Source organism: Trachurus japonicus, chromosome 19 (assembly GCF_045865225.1).
Source record: "Trachurus japonicus isolate A0001 chromosome 19, Traja_1.0".
NCBI classification, from domain to species: Eukaryota; Metazoa; Chordata; class Actinopteri; order Carangiformes; family Carangidae; genus Trachurus; species Trachurus japonicus.
In genome coordinates this window covers 12,638,348-12,663,532 of record NC_140925.1, presented here as the reverse complement: position 1 = coordinate 12,663,532, position 25,185 = coordinate 12,638,348, and the positions used below count along the sequence as shown (strand labels likewise).

The following is a 25,185-nucleotide window of genomic DNA, read 5'->3' as shown; positions in this document are numbered from 1 at the left end:
GCCAATTTGCCAAAATGTTGAACTATCCCTTTAATGTCCTGGAATGTGGATTACGTTAGCTAATAAGTGACTGACTTGTCAGGTAGGGTGACCCATTGATAAATAACTGAAATAGCTCATTCATTATTAAAACAGTCACCTACCCTCTTATCTGTACCAGTGTGTATTGTGAACTTCTATTAAAAATATGAGATATTAGCAAATAAAAGAGAAAGTGAAAAGAGTTAACATGATAGGAAGTTTTCAGTGTACACCACACAAACACAAACAGAAAAACAGGAAGTGTCACATCCAGAGGCAAGAACTAATCTGCATGGACACCTGCACCTGTGCCCCAAGGAGAGTGGGCCATGAGTTAGAAACGGCGTGAACCACTTTCCTCCTTTCATTTATTTTTAATAAGTATTTGGGTGTGTGTATTATCCTGACAACACACAACATTACACAAGGTTGTGAGATAAAGTTCACAGCTCACAGACAAACACTGTTACTGAGGGTCTTTATTCAGCCCATCTGCCCACTGGCTCATTAGCTGACAGCCAGTCACAAGACCTGCAGACCGTGTGTGTGTGTGTGTGTGTGTGCGGGCATCTGTCCCGTGTGTTTTAGTGTGTGTTAGGCTTACTCTGATCTGCACAGTTTTTAGTCTTCAGCTCCAGGTGGCGGCTGTGAGACTCCAGCATCACCAGTCGACCCTGCAGGTCCTTCTTCTCTCCATCCTGAGAGTCTTCTAGAGCAATGTACCTCTGCAGACAGAGACAGAGACAGAGACAGCACACAGTCAGCCTCAGGGTCAGGGAGAATCTACCTACAAACCTGCACATACAGAGAGGGATGAACACAGATGTCACATGTTGGTAATGATCAGTATTATAGGGGGGCAGTATGATATTGTATGGCCTATCGTTCAAAGAGGCTTGATAACACACATTTTTGTGCAATCTCAACAAAGGAATTACCATTGGTGGCTCAAATAAAACACAAAACCAATGTCACCATGTAAACTACTCATTAGGGGTGTGCCAAAAAATCGATTCACATAAGAATCGCAATTCTCATTTAATACGATTCAGAATCGATATAAAATGTCCCAAAAATCGATTTTAAAAAATTAAAAAATGAAACAAATCTGCCGGCTGTCGGTCTCCATTTCCTTAGAATTTAAAAGGCAGCATGTTTAACTGCACTATTTTTTTTAAATAAAGAGACACTTTAAATTTTGTTACTTAAGTAATATGTGATATTGCTTTCATGCAACAGTTTCAACAAGCATGGATAAATGTTTAAAAGTCAATAAATGTGAAAAAAATACTTCAGTCATTCTGTCTTGCAAAGCAGACTGGAGTAGATCATGAGGATCCTTTGCACACCGACAGACTGAAGCAGAAATCATTATGAATCAAATCGTTTTGAATCGAAAATCGATTTTGAATGGAATCGTAGCCCCAAAAATCAGAATCGAATCTAATGGTGAGATAGTAAAAGATTCCCGCCCCTACTACTCAAGAATGGAGACAGTACTATGTCAGAAAAGATCTTGACATTTAGTGCATCACCATTTTCTGACACAACTACCATTGAGACCAGTGAGAAACACTGTTACAGTCCTCTACCCTCCAGTGAAAGGTGCACAGTGTGCTCTACACACAGTTTTCCTTGATATCAGTTTGAAGGTTGTTTTTCTAATTTTCACACAGCTGCTGTCACTAACCACAGTCCTGCTTCCAGGGGATGTTGAGCTCTGTGACCAATGTCAAAAGGATTATTTACACAGGGATGTGTATAATCACATAAACACAAACACACACACCGTAAAATGATAATGATGAGAGTAATAATATTCATAATCGGTGTGGCAGCTGACGTCGGTGGTCAGACGGAGTCAAAGGAGACCTGATCCACTTCACATTCTGTAAGTAGATGAGTTCTCTGAAACTTTAATGAGCGCTGAGAAAGTGGATCAAATAACGGGTAAAATAAAAGAGCAGAACATCATCAGATAAACGGGCTGGGCCACAGGGTGAGAGAAAGACCCTCCAGGGTTTCATACATCACAAACCCAAGGAACCACCCTTGTTCACTTGTAGGGGTAGAGGTTCGGGCTAAATAAAACTGAAATAAGAGAGAATAAGCATTAGCGTAAGCACTAACTGTGTCCGCCACTGACTGATAAACTATGATACAAAAGAAACACATAAAAGATGCAAACTATGCTAACTGTTCTGATCTGTCTGCTAAACAGGCTGAAGGGAAATCCAGGCTTAAAAGGCCAAGTCTGGCTAATATGAGCAGGTTCTGTTGCATCAAAGTGGCTGAGATTAGCCTCACATGGGTAACCATGGAAACCATGAGTCTGGTTAGGCCTGAGTATATAGTATAAATTAAAACTGTATTATATTTAATTGGGCCTAGTGCTACCTTGTTGTTGTGCATTCAATACTAAGCTATTCAAATAATAAACAGGCTCTATTCTATCTATTGTTTTTATTTTAAACATGTAGCCTGCAGGTACAGCGAGTGTTGGCCGTGCTACTGCCATTTATAAACAGACCTTGTTAACTGATATCGATGCCAATATCAACAGTGTCAGTCAACTGCATGATAATCATGAATGCATGCTATTCAAATTGACCTTTTTATTTTAAACATAAATATGGGACCAAACTAAACATGTGAAAAGAGCCACTCAGGAGACTTCCAATTTAAAGACTAAATGAAGAACTAAGTGAGTATTCTGTCATGTATTTTCCTATATGATGTAACCAGATAGTTATAGTGATTTGTTTAATGAATCCTGTTCCTTATGTATTGCTGATGCCCTATGATGTGAGGAATAAGAACTGATTATATTATGAGTACTAACAACCTTTAAATGTGACTTTTGAGGGTAACATTTATGCTTTCTGTAAATGTATGTTTTTTGTATTTTGTTATTATTTGTGTGAAACGTTGGACGTCATGGGACGCAAGACAAATTTCAGAGTGATCTGACAATAAAGTATAATCTTATCTTATCTTATCTTAACCTTGTGTCATCGCAAATGTGTGTTATTGTCTTACAAATGTATATTTATTAATGTGTACCGAATGTGTCTTTGGTATTTTACTTCATTGTTGCTCTTTTTAAAGGTTGCCCATTACAATCAGGCAGAGGGACTGGCGATGAAAACTAGCTTTTTTTTTTTTAGCTAACTCTGGTGCATTTACATTTGTTTTTTTTACAATGTTTTATTAAAGGGGAACTAAACCCCTCAGTTTTGGATGACGTGCTCTAAGCTTGAAATTCAAAAAATGCCTTGATTATGGGCGGGACTCCAGGAGCACTCTCCGACCCCCCCTCCCCCCTCCCCCCTGCGCCCCATTCACACCCGCGAAATCACACAAAAGAGAAAAAAAAGTAATAAACACACATCAACACTTCTGCTAGCGCTAACGAGCTACTAACGAGCTACTCTAACAGCACTAGTAGCGTGGACACTACTAGGAGAGGACGCCAGAGCCGTGACACAGCATCTACAGCTGATCCGCCGGCTCGTTAGCTCGTTAACGGCTCGTTAGCGCCGGCCGCACTAACATTCCCGTTCAGGCAGCTGTTAGCAGCCGTTAGCCGCAGCAGAGCAGCTAGAGCGCCTAGCAACCGTTAGCCGCAGCAGAGCAGCTAGAGTGCCTAGCAACCGTTAGCGGCAGGCAGCAGCCGGTGCTGATTGGTCGGGGAGCTAGTGGCCGGTGACGAAAGCTGCCTCCAAAACGTCATCTGCCTCCATCTCAGCCAATAGAAAAATTCGATTGTAATAGCCGTGTTTCAACCCATAGAGGGCAGTCACTCTACATTTTTACTACAAAATACACCAAATTGAAATATTTTGACTAAAATGTCAAAAGTTGGACCAGAATCAACTGACAACACTACCTTATACCCAAATACATTTGTTTTCAGCAGAAAAAAGTGGTTTAGGGGTTTAGTTCCTCTTTAATGTACATTCTCCCTTGTCAAATAAATTAAACTGAAACTGAACTGAAGTGTATATTACGTTCCACTGTTTCTGGATGAATAAAATAATTAGATGGTATGCAACAGAAAAGAATAGAGATCTAGAGCAACAATCTGAAGAATTGTGTGTGTGTGTGTGTGTGTGTGTGTGTGTGTGTGTGTGTGTGTGTGTGTGTGTGTGTGTGTGTCATGTATTGATCATCTGACCAGCTCAGTCAGGCGTGTGCTAACAGAGAGCTCTCCATGTCTGTAAACATGCAGTCTTGTGATGTGGGTACTGGTTCTGGACAGGGGCCCCATGGTCGGGCCCCGGGCGGGGTGGGGGGGGGGAAGATGAGGATCACCTGGTTACAAACAGCCTCCTCTTCTTTACACAGGAGTCACATTGAGACTGGAGGTGAGGAACAAGAGGTGCTCAAACACAATCCCTCATTGATGCTCTCTCTCGCTCTCGTTCACCATGAGCCGCCACAGGTGACAGAACCACTGAGGGACTTATTGTGTAACGGAGTTTGTTGTTTACATGAATGCTGGGATTTACTCCTCTAGCCTCCAGGTGTGGGGGTGTGGGGGTGTTGTGGGAGCATCTGAAGGTGAGCTCCTGGTGGTAGTACAGCATTATTTCCCACACAAATCTAATAAGAGCATTAACATAGCATAACATAGCATAACATAACAGCACTGGGCTCCTGGTGGGGGGGCAGGGGGGTCCTAATCTGTTAATGTGCCTCACCGTAACACTAAGGCTAAAGTATTAACAATCTCAGTCTCTAATCAGTTTAAAGACTCATCACCAGACTTCCATCCATTCCCCCCAACAGACTGTATGCCCCCCCTCCTCCCCTCCTCCTCCACAGTCATCAGAACAATCCCAGCATCCTCTCACCCTGCTGCTCGTCATATGACCCAGGAGTCAGGACAGATGCCTGAGCATGACAGCGCTCCAGAGAATGAGTGTTCCAGCAAGTTAACTTCCACTCTTCCCCCCACACTGCATAGATAAGGCTCCCTTTGTCCCAGGCACTCACACAAACACATGTAACCCGCACAACAACTGACTGCACGCATGCACCCACAAACACCCACACACACAGAGTCCTTTCTGGTACTCAACTGTCTGATGGTTGAGATGTTTCAGTTTCCTGACTAAGACTGTCTGTACTGGCAACAATCTGACTAAATAATGATATGATATAAGGTGATATAGTCTGATTCTGCAGGTCGATGTTATTAAAATGGTCACTTTCCAAGAATAAACTTGATGAAATATGACAGTATTTTAGTGCACCAGTATCTTCTTGCACCCTGATCCTGAAAGTTAGGGGTGGGAATCTTTTACTATCTCACGATTAGATTCGATTCTGATTTTTGGGGCTACGATTCGATTCAAAATGATTTCTGCTTCAGTCTATCGGTGTGCAAAGGATCCTCATGATGTTGATGTTGTCTGCTTTGCAAGACAGAATGACTAAAGTGTCTTTTTCACATTTATTGAGTCTTAAACATGTATCCATGCTTAGATGGAATTGTTGAAACTGTTGCATAAAAGCTGCAATATCACATATTACTTAAGTAACAAAATTAAAAGTGCCTCTTTATTAAAGAAAATAGTGCAGTTAAACATGCTGCCTTTGAAATTCTAAGGAAATGGAGGCCGACAGCCAGCAGATTTGTTTCATTTTTTTATTTTTTTAAATCGATTTTGGGACATTTTATATCGATTCTGAATCGTATTAAATGAGAATTGCAATTCTTATGCGAATCGATTTTTTAGCACACCCCTACTGAAGGTGTTGGATCAACTGACCAAATCAACCAAGTGATCAACCAACCCACCAAACAAGCGAGTAACCAACCAGACGAACGAACCCGATAACCAACCGATCAGACAACAGACCACCCAGCCGACCCACTGATCAACCAAAGGACCAAACAACCCAGAGATCTGCTGTTAACGACCGCTGATGGTCAGTCTGGAGTCTGGACTGTGTCTGAGTGAGCGGGCTCCGGTCTGCAGGACAGCAGACAGCCCTGACTGGACAAAAGAACTGAGGGAAGTTTTCCCCAAGAATTTCCTGCCTTGCCTTTTCCTCCTGTGCTCAAACAAACCACGGAGAGGAGGTCCTCCTGCAGGCCAGGGTTAAAGGGGTCTACAAGGAAATGGTCAATTCCAGGCCACCCCTGCTGGTGGCAAAAATAGACCAATTGTGTGGGCATGGAGTGCTGACCGAACCATGTTGACTGGACGTGGCATTTGGCTGAAAACAGTGGACTGTTTGTGTGCATATAATTTACACTTTGCAGCTGTTATTGGTCATGTGGCATTATTGAATGGTGGTGCTCCAGAGATTATATTGCTGTTGCATTGTTATGGCTTAATCCTGAAGCTAACCGCTGGACCATGATGAGACAGCCTGAGACAGTAGAGTGCTCATGTGCACTCACTTCTCTCTGTTACAACTGAAGGATAACCCCATTTCCAAAAACGTAAATATAAACAGAATGTTAGACATTTCAACCTAGGCCGGTCGCAATTATTTGAGCTGACGGCAATTATAAGTGATTTTCATTCATCTGTATAAAAACAGCTGGATGAAACAGAAACGTCACATTTCCATCAATATTTCCTCATTTGAGGTTTGACTGGTCCTCTTTTAATGACATCACGTTGCGCCCCCTTCTTCGTCTTCTATGGTTTAATGACACATGAGTGGAGCCACAAGCTGTTTATTTTGAGGAACTTGATTTCTAATATTAAAGAGGAACTATGCAGGGTTTGTAGCTTAACTATGCTAAATTTTTACCTTAATTAAACAGCTTTGGAGTAATTGTGATGGTTCAATAAATGGCTTAACTTGTTACAGGGAGAATGGAGGCTCTCTGCCTTCCACGTGCGTGTCACTTATTACGTCTCTAGGCTGAAAACCAACTTCGCAAGATCGGGGCCGCCGCCCTGGTGTCCCAGCTCTTGTCTCTGCGGCACCGTGACACAAACAAGCAGCGTAACACGCAATCTCTTGTATATGACAGATTAAACTACACAAATATACACATCGAAACATCATATATGATAACATTATCTACTGCTCTACTGATTGCGTTCTCACTGGCTTCATTTTAAACAAATGCACATGGCCAGGAGGAGGGTTAGCAACACAGAGGAAAAGCGAGCGGACTTACATAGTTCCTCTTTAAGGACCACGGATTTAGTTGCAAAGCTGTTCCAATATTAATGCCAATAAATGGCTCCTCCTCTTCTTCATAAGCTGTATGTGTGATATTAAACGATGTTTAGGCTTATACTATAATAGTAGCAGAAAATGATCAGAAAAAGACAATTAAATCCATAATCACAATTATTTGTATTATCGATTATAATTAATTGTCAACTAAAACTTTCATGATTGTGACAGCTCTATTTCAACCCCACATTTAACTGACTTTCTACTCAACTGAATTTTTTTTGAAAATGATGTGCCCAGTTAAATGTGATGCCAGCAACACGTTTCAAAAAAGTTGCAACAGACTGCAACAAAAGAGCTACTGAATGCAAAACCCAACTCTGAGTAGAGAGCGCAAAAACCAGCCAAGTCTCTAAACATCAGTCAACTAGTTATTATGGCAACAACCAAGTCAGAGACTAAAGCCGCGTTTCCCACTACATGGTACCGGCTCGACTCGACTCGGCTTGTAGTGGAAACGCGGCTTAATTCTCCACTGCTTCCAACACATCTCCTATTGAAAGGAGAGAGACACCAGAGGGCCCTTTCTGTAGCAGCATCGAGCACCAGGTTCCTGTCCAGACGTCATTGAGCTGAGGTCAAAGGTCAAAGGGGCACCTCACAAACACCAGCATGGATGAAAACAAGAAGAGATGCTGGAGGTGTGGAAGAAGACCTGACAGCTGCGAGGCTGTGCCACCTGTAGAGATCAGCATAAAGCATTCTCACTGCGAGTCCATCATCCAGTTGGGTTTGCATGATATATGATACTAAGAAAGAATCCTGATAGCCTGCAGCTAAAACAGTAAAAGGTAGCTACCTGACTTTGTTGGTTCTGATATTTTTGGAATGAGTGTTTTAATAAAAGTGAGTATCAGTGTGACAGTGTGTGTCTGCAGCTCTGCTTCCTCCTATATGCAGCTGCACCTCTTCCAGAGACACGACACACGTCCACAGCTTGTTGACAACGAAGACAAACAGAGGGAGAGAGCCCACAGACACCACAAAGCTCAATAAAGCTCCTCACTGACAGACATGGCAACCCGTTTAAAGAGCTGAAATAAAGAAGAGCCACTGGGTCCCAGACAGAACCTGTGCTGTCAGAGTTCACACCACCAGGAGTCGTAGAGGACCGAGTCAACCCACACTCCTAGTGGGACACATCACTATGAAGCAGGAAGCTTCTGCTGTGTTTGGATCACTATGACAACAAGTGTTAGGATCAGTGTTAGCATTAGCCTGCTCTTAACAACAAGAAGGAAGTTTGGAAAAGTCAGTGACTGACTCCCTCCATCACCGTGCTGATGACATCACATCCTGTCTGATTGAGGAGCTCATTAACAGCCTGGTCGTCCTGGATCAAAGAACTGAAGTGGCCAAAGAACTGTCCAGAAAGATGAGAGGATAATGGAGAAAAAAAAAATATTCTCTGGTTTTTACACGTTCATGTTCTGTGACAAAAATCTCTCTACTGTGTAATCAAATCATATTTTGAAACAACTGCAACAGAATACTTCTGTTTTTGATAAAAGGTGGAAGTTAAAATAGTTCACGTTGGGCTGTGTCATGTAGTCATTAACCATAGGCCTGTGTGCTGCTGGCATGTGTTTTTTTTTTCTTTTGTAAAAAAAAACAACCTTGTTGTAAAGTCAAACTTTTGAACACACTATGATGCAATAAGTGTAGCTAGGTACAATAGCACATACTAAATGATTTACCCAAATAAATTCAGATAAGACCAAACCCACGAGTATTAAGATAAATATATTTCCATATAGTTTCCATTTTCCATACTTTTCCAGACCTGGAAATGTATAAAATCAAATCCCATACTTGTCCATATATACTTGCATAGGAACCCTGTTACGTACAGCTCAGAGGGACGTGCTACTTTACTCCATGCTTCCTGCCTTCACACCTCATCATCTCTCCCCCGCTCAACAGCTACGTCACCATGTCAATGACTCACGCCAGTTGGACGGTCGTTCTTTTCAGCCCAAAAGAGGTCACAAGGAGTCACTTCAGACGAAGGCATTGCATGTTGACATGGGAGGAGCCCAAGCTCACAGGTTTGTACAACCGAGACACCCGCAGATTGGAGGAGTCTCTGAAACTCACCTCCCAAATGAAGCCACCAACAGACACAGCGAGACAATAACCAGCAGGAGGCATGTTTGAAATCAGTCAGAGGGCCACTGACAGACCAGAGGGATGTGAGCTGTGACTGACATATACAGGTGAGGCCCATTTCTGATACCAAGTAAAACCTAAGGTGGTATTGCCGATACGATACGATATATTTTACAAAAGCTTCATGTGCGAAGAGGTGGGAGAAAACGTACAAATGTTACCTCATCAACTTTTCAGCTTTCCAGGCTTGAAAAATAAATATACATGTGAGTATCTCAGTCTGAGCTTAGCTGTTTTCAGAGGAAAAACAGCTCCACACATGTCTGCACTTAGAGTGGCATCCAGCCATCACTCTCACTGCTCATCACATCACTCTCACTGCTCTTATGTGTGTTTATGTGCCAGGGTACTGGGACAGTATTGATATTTTATTATGGGAATTGATTCTAAAATGGACATGTTTGGTATTGAAGTATCAATACTGGAGTATCGATCATATCACATTATCCCACAGTGCAGCGCCTACATAATTTTGGCCTAAACCCTTGAGCCATTTCCAACACGGACTCCAACTCTTGTGAGTTGGGACGAGCCCGTAGAAGTTGAGCTACTTCACAGGTGGCAGGAGTAGAGTCGGCTGATGTCCACATTTCTTTTGCAGTGTGAACACAAATGTATCCTGAGCACAGGGAAGGCCTGAATCAGATCCTGCCACAGTCTGATTGCTCTTTTCAGAGTGAACATTTGAACTCTATTCATCAAGTCAAAGTCAAAAATAATGACTGTGTGGTTTTCTTACATTTTTAAATGTTTTTTTTTCTTTAAATATTCAGTCAGGACTTTGTTATAAGCCCAAACATATATAGACCATTTTGTGCATTTAGACCCAGAACAGTTGTGACTCTATTTGTATTCCTAAGTTCCTACAACACCCTACCTCATAGTAAAAACTTTTTGTTCAATTTGAACAGAAGAATACACATCTGCTTAACTTAGTATTAAAAAAAACCCTCAAAGTTGTGTACAATCATCAGGAAATACTGCAATATTTTCTTACAGCCCATACCCCTGACCTCCACAGACCTATGGCATCGTCTGAGAGAAGAATGAGTGAAAGCACCGTTCACTGCAGCGCTGAACACACAGCAGCCACAGCCTGATGAGCCTGTAACACGGCTCTGCAACATGTCAGGACAGGACTTATAGGAGCAACTTTAACCACAGCTGTCATACACATTAATACGATAATTATCAGCCACTATGAATGTGTAACATGGTAAAATGTAGTGTTCAGCTACAGGAGGTACCGCAGTAACGCAGCTCTGTGGGTGTTCACAGATGTTCCTGTGTAATCCTAACAGCCAGTAGTTTTTATAATGTTTTGAGATCAGCGGGGCAGAGACGTGAGCTGCTCAGTGAACACAATGGAGGTGAATGGTACAGGTCCTCTGTCCCTCAAAACTCACACAATCCTAGAGCAGAGTTGTAGAGAATCTGAAACAAGTTATTAACCAGTCATCAGAAGACCCTCTCCCTCCTTATTCTCCTCCCGCAGCGCCATGGTGCAGCATTACGCACGGGGCTCACCGCTGTATTTATACGTTTACAGTAACTGATGGATAAAACTTTGAATAATTAGCAGAATCAGTTAGTGGTATCCTCCATCCTGAAATACATCCTGAAGAATGAATGAGCATTACACTTTTCTTTATGCTGGTTTTTGTGATGAGCAGCATTAAGGACTGATAACAAGAAAACAGAGTGGAACGATTGTGTGAAGGATTACTGGCTTTTTCCCGGGCTTTGAGATTTGAGAAGGAATTTTGATTTTGAATTTTCATTTAGATTCTTTGAATTCCCCTTTTCCTCCAGACTCTGCCTACGCATGGCTCAGAGTTTGCTCAGGGTATACGCCACGTTTATAAATGAGGCCCCAGGTGATCTCTGATGGGGGACTACAGTCTGGACCTGGTGGTCTGAATGGATGGTGCCCTGAGAAAACTTATATAAAATTGAGTTGAACAGAATGAAGTTTGGAATGAGCTGAAAAGAACAAAGCATCCATTCACTGCCCGGTAGAACACAGCTGTTTTCTTTTCACTTTTAAACCTCAACAACAACTGCGATCTTGTGACTCCTGGAGCTGCTGAGGGACCTGTGGTAAGGTCATTATATAGATACGCTCACCGGGACACAGCAAAGGGAATCTTAACTGGTTTCTGTGCTGCGGACATCTGATGTGACCGTTGCTGTATTCTAAAAAAACAAACAATTAAATAATGATAATGATTTAAAGGGATAGTTCAACATTTTGGCAAACTGGCCCATCGCCATAATCCCTATAGTTTTAGGAGTAGGTTTGTTACCTTTTATTGTCAGTGCAAGCTATTTTTAGAACGGCGGAGCAGAGCTGCGAGCTGCTCAGAGCTACGCTACGGAGGCTCATGGGATTTCTTGGTTTCTTGGACAGAGTTGTTTTAGAGGTAAATGCAGAGACTGCTTGATGAAAAACTGTCCCTGAAGGCAACGCACATCAGTGGTTTTGCATGAATTTACCTCTAAAACAACTCTGTCTCGTAACGTTCCGTTATTGTCTCATAGCGTGGTGAATGTGCAGGTCACAACTTGCACATTACACAGAACCGAATAATTTCCTTCGGGATGAATAAAGTTCTATCTATCTATCTATCTATCTATCTATCTATCTATCTATCTATCTTGTCCACCAGAGCGTTTTGGACTTGTTGGATAGTGTATTTGATGAGTTTGATGAGGGAAACCAAGAAATCCCACGAGCCTCCGTAGCGTAGCTCTGAGCAGCTCGCGGCTCTGCTCCGCCGTTCTAAAAACAGCTTGCACCGACAATTAAAGGTAACAAACCTACTGCTATGACTATATGGATTATGGTACAATGGGCCAATTTGCCAAAATGTTGAACTATCCATTTAAAGGCTGCTCTGCTCTTACTGTCGCTTGATCTTGGTATGTTATGCCGGTGTGGTTCATATTCTTTCCTTCAAAATTAGTTATGTATGTATCTCATTACCACCTGATTCATCATCCACCATCACAATGTTACTGTGGGAAAGTAATGCCTTACAAATAATACACACTCTTTGCATTCAGGATTTTTGGAAGGGGTTGTAGCCTACAATAAGCAGTAACAACAAAACAACAAGTGTTACAAAGACATTTAAAATATCTCACATCTGTTGACTCTAAGATAAGCTGACACTGAGAAGTAACTGGACACTTACACCATCTACTAATCTGACAGTACAGGTGCCAACATCTGCCAGGCTGACCACTGTCACATGAGACTGTGCAGGGAAGAACCAGCAGGACGCAACAACAACACGATCAACACTTAAAAACTCAATCTGACTGACCTCAGACCTGTTATGCAGTGTGCAACAACTGCAGGAAATGTGTTAGTTACTGTACCAGAAATAGACTGTGAGTGGGGATGAGGTGATGTCAATAACTATATCACTGGTTGGGTCAGATGACAGGACTCATGGGCTGAGCTGAGCTGTTTGTTTGTCTGTGATCTCCATGTATCACGGCAGCGGTCTGTCTGTCTCACAGGCTCAACTTCATCAGCCTTGATGCTGCGTTCACTGAAACTCATGAACATTCAGCTACAGCACAGTTTGTCCCTCCGTGTTGTTGATATGATAGCCTACAGCAGGGATGTCAAACTCAATTTAGTTCAGGGGCCACAAACAGCACAATTTAATCTCAAGTGGGCCGGACCAGTAAAATAATACCATTATAACCTTTAAATATATTTTAAAAATTGAAATTTTCCTCTGTTTTAGTACATTAATAAGATGTTTACAGTTAATGAACTATCCTTTTACAAAACATATTATGAACCACCTGAAATTTCTTGATAAAAATATGTGCAATTTCAAATTTTCACACTTGACAAATTCATCGTGAGGGCCAGATTGGACCCTCTGCAGGGCCGGTTCTGGCCCACGGGCCGCATGTTTGACACCCTTGGCCTACAGTATCTCTGATAATCGGCTACTTTACTTTTTGACACTACTGATTCGTCCTCGAGGAAACATTGATTCAACCATCCAGCTGTGATAGCCTATGTTTTAACTAGCCTATGTTTCACTTTTCGTAAAGAGTTTCTCTTCTGCTAAAAGGTTTGTTTGGGCGCTACAAGTTAGTAGTCAAGTGTAGTTCTCTCATTATCTGGCCCTGTCAGTGGATCTGAATTAAACTAAACTGATTGTGTAACTTATTTTACATAAAGTACTGATTGGTGGTTGGTCAGATTTGATATATAAAGTTGATATGAATTCGGGTTGCCAGGTTTGAGTTGTGGTTGTGATTTAGAACCGAGTTGTGGCGTTAAACTGAAGCGCGGGCGGCTGTTAAATCTATAATCCGTGTTATGAGTGATATTGGCGGCGGCTGTGTGCTGGTGCTGGTGCTGCTGGTGCCTGAAGCCTGAAGCCTGAAGCCCACCTCCTCTGCGTGTTTCCTCAGCGCCTTCTCTCGCTCGTACTGAGTGACCAGCTGCTCGTTGTCCTCCTTCAGCAGCTCCAGCTCCACTTCGTGCTCCTGGTTCACCGCGAACACCGAGTCCAGGTTCTCCAGCACGGCCACGACCAGCGGCATCAGCTCCTTCACCACGTCCTCGTCGTACTTCTCGATCAGCCGCTCGAACTCCCGGTAAATCGAGCTGGCCAGACCCGAAACCCGGTCGGACATCATGGTAGAGTTGCCGGAGTCGTCCTGGTAGAGGACGACGCTGTCCAGCTCCATTTTCCTGCCTCTTTTTTGTTTTGTTTTTTGGCACTTTCTACTTTCAACCGCGAAACAAGCGAGTTTCTTTCTAGCACATGACCGAGTTGAGTTGTTGCTCGGAGCCGCTGTGGCTCATTGGGAGCCCCGGGTGGTGAGAGAGGACGGTGGGCTCCGGGGTGCTGGCATGGAGCTAGCTGTACTTAGAAGTCTTTACTTGTTCCTGATTAGTTTTCCTGTCCAACAGATGAGCTCCCGCTGCTGCCTTCAGGTGCTGTTGGACAGATGAAGATCGTCGTAGTAAACACTTGAGAAGATTATGTTGTTGTTTTATGTTTTGTTTTTCCACTCTGCGTAAGTCAGAGTTGTTGCTCATATAGTTTCTGTTGTGTGACGTTTAATGGGCGGAGAAAACACTGTATCAACTGATTAAAACGAGGACGAATCAGTTTATTTTCTTCTCTAGGCGTGGAGATGGGTGTTCATTTCTAATCACGTTGAGCAGCGTGGTTAAAGACTCCTCCATCATCCGCTTTCTGGTCATGATTCTCACACATGCAAACACGTGGTCAAGTTGGTTTAAATATACTATTTCTTACCACAGCACAGGTTCAAAACCTAAGTTGAAAAACTCATTAAACAAATGTATTCTTTTACAGACTCGCTGTACTGGAATTTCCCACTTCGCAGGAGTCACGTGAACGTCTCATGTGTCAGTGACTGGACGTCCCTGTGACGTCATAAACTAAGGAGGTCTGGGAGGGAGAGTAACTTTGGTTTTCATTCTAGTTTTCTTTCTATTTATTTATTTTTTATCACTCCTATATTACTTATTTATTTTACATTATTTATTTAAATCATTATTTGACCATTTTTGTCTTTATACCACCTCTGTTATCAGTTTATACCTCATCATGGCTTGGAATACCTGTCGTTTTGTTCTTACACTCATTATACTGTATTGTTGAATGTTAATAAATAAAGAGAAAAAAGAAAAAGAAAGTGAGTAACTTTGGTTACTGATGCATTTATTACAAACCTCTTATAATAAACATCAGATGGTCGTCAGCCTGGCATGTCACTGTCAGTGAAGTCACAGTTTGGTATTAATCACTTTAGGAAGAATTTAAATGATGCTCAAATTAATAAATAAAGATAAGAGTTACCTCCTCAGGGTCATCTGCCACCTCCACATATTCCTTTAAAGTTGACGTGTGAAGTCTTGAGTTATGGCCTAAAAAGTTGTGTGTGTGACATGTGAGCCCAAAGACAGCGGCTCTGACTGCCGACAGCGTGGAAGAATAAAAAAAAGATCTAATGCAGAGTTTGTTTCAGAAAAAAAAAAGCTTTTATTTGAGTTGAATGCTTTAGTGTGTGTTAGGGTAGAACAGTGACACTTCAGTTTAACTGCAGCACTGTCTTGTACACAGTATTGTATACAGAGCACATTCAAAGATAATGGCATACACAAGGTGTTGAGATAAAACTAAATATTCAAATAATTTAAGAGGCAGTCCAGCATGTTTCCATGAGCAGGTTCATTCACCAAGATCACAACGGATAAATCTGTCTCATGTTTCCATTACAATCAAGTCAAAGTGTGTATGAGGGCTCCAGACCAGACAGTCCAGGGTCCAGGTTGATCAGTGTTGTTGCTAGCTGTGCAAGGACGACGGACACATGGAGAAGGAGCTGTCTTTAGTCAGACCGGTGAGTGCTTTCAGCACAATGTCAGGCATGTGATCTGCCAGCATGGAGGGACCGATCAGAACGCTCCTGAATGCATCTTCACTGGACCAGTCGGCCCTGTACCGGACCTGGGAGAAACAGGATCTAAGGGCGGAGAGAGACAGCATGAAGAACACGTCAGCATATACAACCTGTAACATCTGGCAGAACTCAAAATATCTGATAAACAGCTGCAAACAGCAATTAATGTCACGATCAATTAATCATCAAGGGAATGGGTTGATCACTTGGTCTAAAAATGTTCATCAGTTTCAGACGTCTTGTTTAGTTCAGAGATTCAGTTCAGTTTCATACATGACTGAGAAAGACATGAAATATTCATATTTGAGGAGCTGCAACGCGCTACTCAGTCACTTCATCAATTATTAAAACAGTTGATAAATTTCCATTGATCAGCCGATCACTGCTGGAAGTTGGAACTGGTGAAAATAGAAGCGGTGAAAGCAGCTGAAGGTTCGGCGGAAGATGAGGGACAGGTTAAATGATTACATAAACACACAAACACATGAAAACATGAACAACCACATTAACACTTAGACACAAAGGAGAATGTGGTTCAGCTGTTGTGTAGTGAATTCATCAGGACACACCTCCGTGACGGCCCATCCTCTGTAATATACAGGATGCGTCCAGGTAGGAACAGAGGTAAGTGCGGAGCCCTGTGGGCAGGTGAGTCGTCTGACGCCAGGCTCTGATAGGACGTCGAGTGGTGAATTATCAGTGACTCCTCCCCCAGCAGTGGCTGACTGAGCTCCTCCTCCCTCCTGTTGTTCATCTCAGTGGGGAAATCGTCTGGGTCTCCTCCGAACAGCTCGTACCAGCAGCCCTGCAGCAGGATGCGATACTGCAACACACACACACACGCACACGATCCAGGGGCCATGTACATTAATTATGCATACGCACAAAAACCATGCATACATAGTTTCCCACATATGAACTGATACATAGACTGTGGCACCTCACACACTCCTCTGATCATGCACAGCAATTACAATTTTACAGTTCCTATAAGAAAAATACCTGTGTGATTAGTGCTGCCCTCAGCATCATTTAACATCCTTATTCTTTGTGAATGGTTGTGTGAAAGGGATATTTCAATATTTTGGCAAATTCGCCCATTGCCATAATCCCTGTAGTCTTAATGGGTAGGTTTATTACCTTTAATTGTCGGTGCAAGCTGTTTTTAGATCGTCTCGTAACGTTCCGTTATTATCTCATAGCGTGGTGAATGTGCAGGTCACAACTTGTCCACAAGAGTGTTTTGGAGTTGTTGGATTGTGTATTTGATGAGTCTGATGAGGGAAAGGCGGGAAATACCACGCGCTGTGCAGAGCTCACGTCTAAAAACAGCTTGCACCGACAATTAAAAGTAATGAACCTACGCCTAAAACTATAGGGATTATGGCAATAGGTGAATTTACCAAAATGTTGAACGATCCCTTTAACAGTTTCATACTATTTTAATATTTACCACTCTCAGTTTTAGAGCCTGTACGCTGGGCATGCAGGTGTTTTGTGCAGCTTTGTTGGTGCTATTTTTACAATGGCATCACCCAGGTAGGTCTGCAGACTTGTAGCATCCATCCCCTCATGTTAACTGTGTCATTTGGCCTGGTTAAGAGCAGGGCTACAGAATAAGAGGCTAGAAGGCTATTATGTGTTTCATCATCGCCTGCAGGTATGTGTTTTTCTTTGGTAAACATTGTCATTTTCACTGCCTCTGTTTAGTCTTTGCCCCACATATACACTGTTTTTCTTTGCCCACTCCCAGATGTCACTGTTTTCCTCATTTGTATATTGTTTCTCATAGTTTAGAGGTGTGTTGGTCAAAAACAAAAACATCTCCCTGTCTATTTTAATAGCGTTTGGCTACTAATGTGTATGAATCTTAATAGTGTCATATATCTGATCTCAGGTCTGCTCCAGAATCTCTAAAGTCAACAGGTCTTACTTTTGGCTTGTTGCAGTTTGAGACTATCTTGAGAATCTTTTTCTTCAGGTCCTCCATGTTGGGAATGCTCAGTCTGTAGGAAGGAGACAGATCAATAAACAAAGAGAAGAGGAGTGTGACGTCACTCGTCTCCTCCTCTTTTCCCTCTGAAGAATCAAATAGTCTAGATCGACATCTGTAATAGTTCACTACAGCACAACTATATTAGACCTTCAGTGGTCCATTGTCAAGTGTCACACATTAAAACTTCCTGCTGTACAGAATCCAGCTGTAAAACATTCAACTTTTTTTTGTTTAAACACCTGTTTTTTAAAGGAACCAGTCTCACCTGGGAACTAGGTCCTTCCCCAGAACCACAGAGACCACAAAGTCTTTGGAGTAATCCGCCAAGGCTTTACTGCACAGTCCAAACACACACCAGCCATTAACACAATATAGCACACTACATGAACAAAATACATGTGATAATAAAATGGCAATATTATTCCAATACCAAAACTGATGAAACATTCAGATTAAAACAAATACATGAAACTCAGTTTAAGTTAAGAACAAGTTTTCTTTAAACTGTTGATTCACAGTCCAACCTTCACCTGTTCTTTTGCTCCTCACCTCAGGAGTCCGCCTGGTGGAGAGAAGGAGTAGCACTGCAGCGTGGGGAAGGAGTTCCGTAGGAGGATGGCCAGCAGCGACGCTGTGCCTGCGCCCAGACTGTGACCGGTGATCACCAGTTTATACTCCTGCAAACACACAAGGCAACACCTCAGCCAGAGGGAGTGGACCATTCAGCTACTAAAATCTACTCACCCATACACTTACATACACAGCACCATGATCCTGCACTTTGGTCGACATTAAAAATATTTATTCAGTCATTATGAATCTTACCGGAGCCAAGGAGAAGGCCTGGTTCAGGATGCCGTCATTGACCAGCTTCTTGTAAATGTAACCTGCAGCCTGGCACATGCCCTGCATCAGAGAAGAGAAGAGAAGCTTTCATTTGTGCTGATACTCAGTCCGTGTATCGTCTGTAGGTGCAGGTCAGTCCGTTACCTTGTGACCGTAGCAGGCTCCAGACACTCCCTCTATAGGCAGGTTCTCACACTCAGCAGACAGGTCTGTCAGGACGTCCTGCAGGACACCCAATCAAATCATCAGTCGTCTAGGACACTCATCACTCCTACTGCTCATTCATGAGATTTCATGTTGTTTTTTGTTCTAACACTTTTGTTGGCAAACTTCACATCACTAAATCCAGCAAAGTAGGGCCCTATGATTTCCACAATCAAGGAACCGCGGAATCGGCCAATTAAAACAGAATCTATTTTTAACGTGGAATTTGACATAATTTGACTGAAATGCTGTTTTCGTGTGGAAGAGGAACATACAGTGTGTCTGGGGAAAACTGCACAGAGGGAAGCAAATCTGGGTGGTATTTTTTAATCTAAGCTAATATAATTTATTTGACTGGAAACACATAAAGCTCATAAGCATTAATATTTTGTTGGTACTTGAAGTACTTACAGTGCAGTATTATGTGCATCATGCAGTATTTGCTCTTAAGGTTTGGAGGAAATGTGTTAATTACCTTAATACATTTAAAGTAATTTCTATTTAATTTTTTTAACATTTTAGTCATTAACATTAAAAAAGACACACTCTTTTTGGTAGGAAAATAAGAGTAAAAGGTGAAAAACAGAATTTTCAAAAAATAAAATGGATTTGATAGGGCCCTAGCAACGTGGTAATCACAGCCATTGACGGTGCTTACAACATGAAGACTTACCCGCAGTGACAGAGTTCCTCTGACAGCCACCAGAACAGCTTCTCTCTTATGGTCCAGAGCCACGAAGAAGGGGATCTCATAGATCTGTGATGGAGCCAGGTGAACAGCGTCAGACCACAGGTGAGCCAGACAACATCAACACACAGGACAGCTGACAGCCTCGCTCTCACCTGGTTGTGGAAGCTGACGTAGATGAAGTCTCTGTACTGTAAACCAGTGCTGTGCAGCATGGAGGAGAAGTGGCAGCCCAGGTGGTCTCCTCCAACAATGTCATACTCAGCTGCTTGGCTCCTACAGCTGACACACACACCCAAAAACACTGTCATCAGTGATGCAGTTAACAGAAACAACATGGAAGAGGTAGAGCTGGTCATTCATTAAACTGGACGGTCTGTGGTTCGATTTCTCGCTCATCCAGTCTGCATCCTTGGGCAAGACACTGAACCCCCCCCCCCATTGTGTCATTTGTGTGTGAATGTGTGAGAATGATTAGCTGTAGCTGTATGAATGTGTGTGAAAGGGTGACAAACAGCTTTGAGTGGTCCTAGAGACAAGAAAAGCACTACACTGTTACTGTTATACAAGTGTGGTATTGGTGTTATGATGTCAGAGTGTGAACAGCAGGATGAAGAGGAGTGTTTCAATACAAACTGTCATTGATGCAGAACATTTAGTGGTGGATTCATGGATCAGACACGTGTTGTGATGTTTGTGGTTAATCACCTTGTTAGAGAACAGCATGTTATGTTAGAAGTTCTGAAGCATTCAACAGTTGGACATGTACTATTTTATCTTATTTATTTCTGTCTATAGAAATGTCTGTTTTTAGTTTGTGCCCGTTCTTTGCTTTTATATTTGTTTACTTTTTATCTGGGACCTGGGTACAAATTTAATTCTGTCATGTCTAACATGTGGAATGCCAAAAAAAACTTTGAACTTTGATGTGCATTTGAAAGTTTAGATTGGCTGATTGGCTAAAAAACAACAGTCTATATGTGTTTATCTGTATCTGATCACAACTGGTCAACTGAGACTAATTTCTTTTTAAGAAAAGTGCTCATCCCTGACCAATGTGATGGGATCGTTGAAGACATGTGATCTGACAATGAAGCGCATCTCACCAGTCTCCACTGAGCTTGCAGGGCCCAGTCAGTGGGTTAGAGTAGATGTAGAGAGGCCAGCCATAGGCAGCTGCAGCAAACTGCATACAGTGAGCTGCTTTCTCAAGCTCTATCTCCAAATCGTCTCCCTGCAGAAAGTCAAACATGAGGGGGAATGTTTCATTACATGATGTCATGCTGAGGAGTGAAGTCACCGGTGTGGACTGCGGCTCCACTACTACTCACAGGTGGAGGGGAATCAGAGTGCGGGACAATATCGTCTGGGTCTCTGCTCCGCTCTAACTTATCCTGCTCCTGGTGCAGCAGAGCCAGACCAGCTGCAATATCACTGGGGACCAGATCTGTGTCCTGTCACACACACACACACACACATGCAGAAAGTATGCCATAAGTTTTAGTTCAGTATCTCACCGCAAAATCATTTGTTTGTCTTTGTCTTGAAGTGTTCAGGCTCTCTCACATTTTTCCTCATTTCTTGATTAGGTCTGTCAACAGAACTGCGTGTTTTATCATACAATCTGACTGACCCACAAAGTGAAGGTGTGAAAGAAGGCAAAGACCAACAAGTGAGGGGAAACCCTTACAGAGAAAAACCCGCTGACGAGCTGTGCAATGCTGGAGAACGCCGCTCGGTGGCTTTCATCCTGAGGCAGACAGCAGCACAGAAGCCGCAGCCTGCTCTCCCACACCTTGACAGCCAGGGAGCGAGCCGTGGAGAACAACTGGGTGCCCTCTTCTCTCACTCCTAGGGGCTCCATGGCCGCAGGCTGAGGGCGGGGGTTTCCCAGAGGGTCAAACACAAACACCACACCCAGCCCCGTAAAGAGCAGGATGATCCAGCTGTTGAGAAAGACGTAGAAATAATCCTGATCCAAACACATCCACTCAATCTGCCACAATTTACTGTCAGGAAAACACACACGTGCGACAGGTTAAAGAGGACTCCATCGTACGTACCAGTTTTCCACCAAGATTAATCTACAGTTCTAGGTTGGTGTGAGAGCGGGTTCCTGATTGGTTCAACTTCAACCGAATCTTCAAAGAACCAGTTCACTTTTCCACTGGGCAGAGAGCCACAGTACGTTTCTATTTGTGCAGCAGTATTCAGTCATTTCATGAGGTGTTGATAAAGTAAAGTTAAGGCTCTAAATACCTAGCATAAAAAACTATTTATCCAAATGACATCTACTCTGGTGTTTTGGAGATGTGAGCACCGTCCTACCAGAGAGGGACACCCGGCAGGGAATCAAAGTATTATTTTATTGTTAATTTACCAACGGCTCTGTTTCCCTGGTGTCTTAATGTCTGAAAGATGAAATCTGTTCGTAGCTGGTCCTTCGTCTGAGAAGGATAAAGCTGATTAAGTACGTGATTCACTGAAGAGTTCAACATCAGCTATGAGCTTCTGTCCCAACACGGCAACACATTTCAATAACAATAAAAAAATAAAATTGAACAGAGGCCGTGTGCTTCATATTACATTTTGTTAGAGTGTGCAATTTACCACGGTCTGTCAATGTCATTTGTTAGATAAATTCATCACAGTACAGTTCCGTACGGGTGTGATGAAGGAACCTGAGCTGAGCTCCTAATATCTACGGTGTCTGGTCCGGCTCACATTCGTTTTTCAGAACTTGCAGTTGTCATGTTTCGCTTGGTCTATAGGAGACAATAACCCCAATGCCTGACCCTGAAGCGGATCTCGGTTTTCGACTAGCAGAGTGCTGGTGCTACTTTGAAATCAGTTTTCCCAGCTTGACAGTTTTTCCTATTTCCACAGACTAAGAACTGGCTCCTGATCAGGATTTACTTTGGTGGAAAAGGGGTACAAAACCAAAACTATCTTTACATACATGTTTCCCTATGTGGTGATGATGATTACCACCATATGTACCTGTGATAAACTCACCTGGCAACTACCGCTGCGATGACAGCACCCACTGTGGCAGGATCGCAGCCTTTGCCCTCATCAGAGACCCACACCGCTCCCAGACAGGCCCACACCAGCTCAGGGATATACAAGAGAGCTCGCAGGTACACCAAGGCAGGGATAGAGCGCCGTGGACCAGGGTTCGTTATGGTACCTGGGAAACAATCACACATATCACTGATATACCTGTGCTGTTCACCTGCGACAGACTGATGATTGATGTTTGATATGCTGTACAGTTAGAGCTGTCCCTTCTTCCTTTTACCGCTGGCATTTTCTGACATTTCAGTAAAAGTTTACAGCTGGTGATATCATTAGAGGATTGATTTGCTTCATATCCTACCAGTTTCTTAAAGTTGTGTTGTGCAAGATAACAACTGTGATGCAAACTTCCTGCATTGCATATTTCAGAAAAACACCTCCTATCAAGATAAGAGCTCTATAAATTCAACTGTACATTTTTTAAATCAACAAACTTTTAGGGAGAAGACATACAATTTACCTTGAGCACTGACATAAACAATAGCAGATAGTGTTAGGATGATGAGACCAAGCACGACCAGCAGTCCCACCAGGTAGCTGTGAAGAATTCTCCCATTACAGTCAAACCCCTCTCTGTGATGAGTGTACAGGATCAATGTGCCAATCCACCTGAAACAGCAGCAGGACAGTTATTATTACCCTTAAAAAGCTGATGAAGGCACAATGGAAGTTCACATCTGAGGGTAAGCATGAAGCACAGTGATGAGAATAACAGCATTATAAACACACGGCGCTACTATTTTTTCAGTTGACTCAATAAAACCCATCACAAAATAATAATACAGGTGTTTAAGTGTAGCTACGTCATATAGGCTACTCATTTTCTTCAGTCCATCAACTGGAACTAACCAACTCTCTCGGTATCCCTCCGCACAGGCAGGCTGCGGATAATCTACCTGAGCCCGATATAGGCAAGGCAAGGCAAGGCAAGGCAATTTTATTTGTATAGCCCGTTTTTACAAACAGTTTGTCTCAAAGGGCTTTACATGGCATCGTAGCAACATCCTCTGTCCTTAGACCCTCACATCGACTGAGGAAAAACTCCATGGAAAACCCTTTTAACAGGGAAAAATCGGAGAAACCTCAGGGTGAGCAACAGAGGAGGGATCCCTCACCCAGGACGGACAGACGTGCAAGAGATGTTGTTACAGACAAGAAAACAGTTTACAGTTTATGTCACAAAATGTGCGAAATATGGAAATAGGGAGGTTAGGGGGAGGCGAGTCCAATACAAGATATATTAGAGCATTTTACTAAAAGGTAACACAATAGTTAGCCTACTTTTCCTTGTAATTACTTGCTTTATAACGTTATAATACCGTTACTTTGAGGAGAAAGTAACAAGTAACTGCGACTAATCACTTTAAGTAACGTGCCCAACACTGCTGAAGCAACATTAACTCACATACCAGAGTACACGGATGAACAGTTCAATCGAGCCGGGGAAAACGAGGTCGTCGCTGGCGATGCCCCACCGCCGACCGAACACCACCAGTCCAGGCATTGTTGTGCAGGTGAAGAGGAGGAGATATATGGCACTGACTGGTAAAGAGTAAAAAGGTGATATCCTCCTCTCACACACACACACTACAGACAGAAAGTGGGAAGGCTTGTCCTGGTCGACGGACAGCAGCTCACGCCCTTCATGATGATGACTGCCAATGCAGCAGCAGCAGCTAAGTTACCGTTGGCAGCACCGAGTCAGACGTTACCCAGCGCAGTCACATTATATTTTCCAATGTTGCTCAATTAGCTCCAATGATTCAGCGGTGACCTAACGTAAGCTACAACCTTCTTTTTACAGTCTATGGCTACAACTAAAGGTCTCACAGGGTGTGTATGTGTGTGTCCGCTGGCGTTTTATAATGTTACGAAGCAAGGTAACTTAGTCCCAAAGTCCTGCTGTTGCCATGAACACTGTGACGGTTTGCGACCTGTCAACGTATAGCTAACTACATTAGCTACCTTAGCTATCGACAGATATCAGGATTAATACCGTTGCTTTAGCAGCTTCTAACGTTAGCAACCTCACTGAGACAACTCCGTAATATTGATGGTTAATCCTGTTCGCCACGCTGACTACCGTTTAGCTGGTGGTGGTGTGTTAAAAATACGGCTTTTTCACTGGAGAAGACGCTGCCTGTCCGCGGGGCGTATCGATGTCTGGCTTGTTTTGTTTTTCTCAAAAACAGTGTCCGTCCGCCTACTGATTCCGATTGCAACAGCGAAATGTTGTGAGTGAAAGTTCCGCCTTCTTCTTCTCCTGCAGGTTTTTAAAGGCAGCTTGCATCCAGGAGGACGTTGCACTGCCGCCATCTGCTGTGTCTAAATAAATCCTACAGTACACTTTCCAATATGATATTAGTCCATTTGCTGCCATTTCTACCTTCTGCGTTCCTTCCATAATCGTCTTTCTTTCAAATACACATCTTCTGCATTCACTTAGCCTATAACATGTTACACTGTGTTTGATGATGCTTCACACATTTTCACACAT

At 42.8% G+C, this 25,185-nt stretch overlaps 2 protein-coding genes across 7 annotated transcripts in view; both read right to left on the bottom strand.

Annotated features, from left to right (window-relative positions):
• The window catches only part of spag9b (sperm associated antigen 9b), a 44,597-nt gene extending 30,249 nt beyond the window's left edge, over positions 1 to 14,348 (bottom strand). For 3 of the 6 annotated variants that reach the window (XM_085762542.1, XM_085762545.1, XM_085762544.1), the window contains exons 1-2: positions 13,828 to 14,348; positions 626 to 746 (exon numbers count right to left, since the gene is read on the bottom strand). In XM_085762542.1, coding sequence (XP_085618668.1) covers positions 626 to 746; positions 13,828 to 14,127 — 421 coding nt within the window. In that variant the 5' untranslated portion in view covers positions 14,128 to 14,348. The remainder of the gene's footprint in view (positions 1 to 625; positions 747 to 13,827) is intronic. The other 3 variants (XM_085762541.1, XM_085762547.1, XM_085762546.1) reach the window with 3 other exon arrangements.
• Positions 14,349 to 15,625: 1,277 nt separating this feature from the next.
• On the bottom strand, positions 15,626 to 24,836 carry daglb (diacylglycerol lipase, beta). The gene is made up of 15 exons (XM_085761194.1): positions 24,098 to 24,836; positions 23,149 to 23,297; positions 22,626 to 22,800; positions 21,301 to 21,556; positions 20,942 to 21,064; positions 20,717 to 20,844; positions 19,766 to 19,892; positions 19,596 to 19,679; positions 18,863 to 18,940; positions 18,698 to 18,778; positions 18,422 to 18,549; positions 18,138 to 18,206; positions 17,810 to 17,882; positions 16,446 to 16,699; positions 15,626 to 15,939 (listed from the first exon to the last, which is right to left on the bottom strand). The coding sequence occupies exons 1-15, from the start codon at positions 24,190 to 24,192 to the stop codon at positions 15,762 to 15,764; spliced, it is 1,998 nt and encodes a 665-aa protein (XP_085617320.1). The 5' UTR covers positions 24,193 to 24,836; the 3' UTR covers positions 15,626 to 15,761.
• Between the last annotated feature and the right edge of the window lie 349 nt (positions 24,837 to 25,185).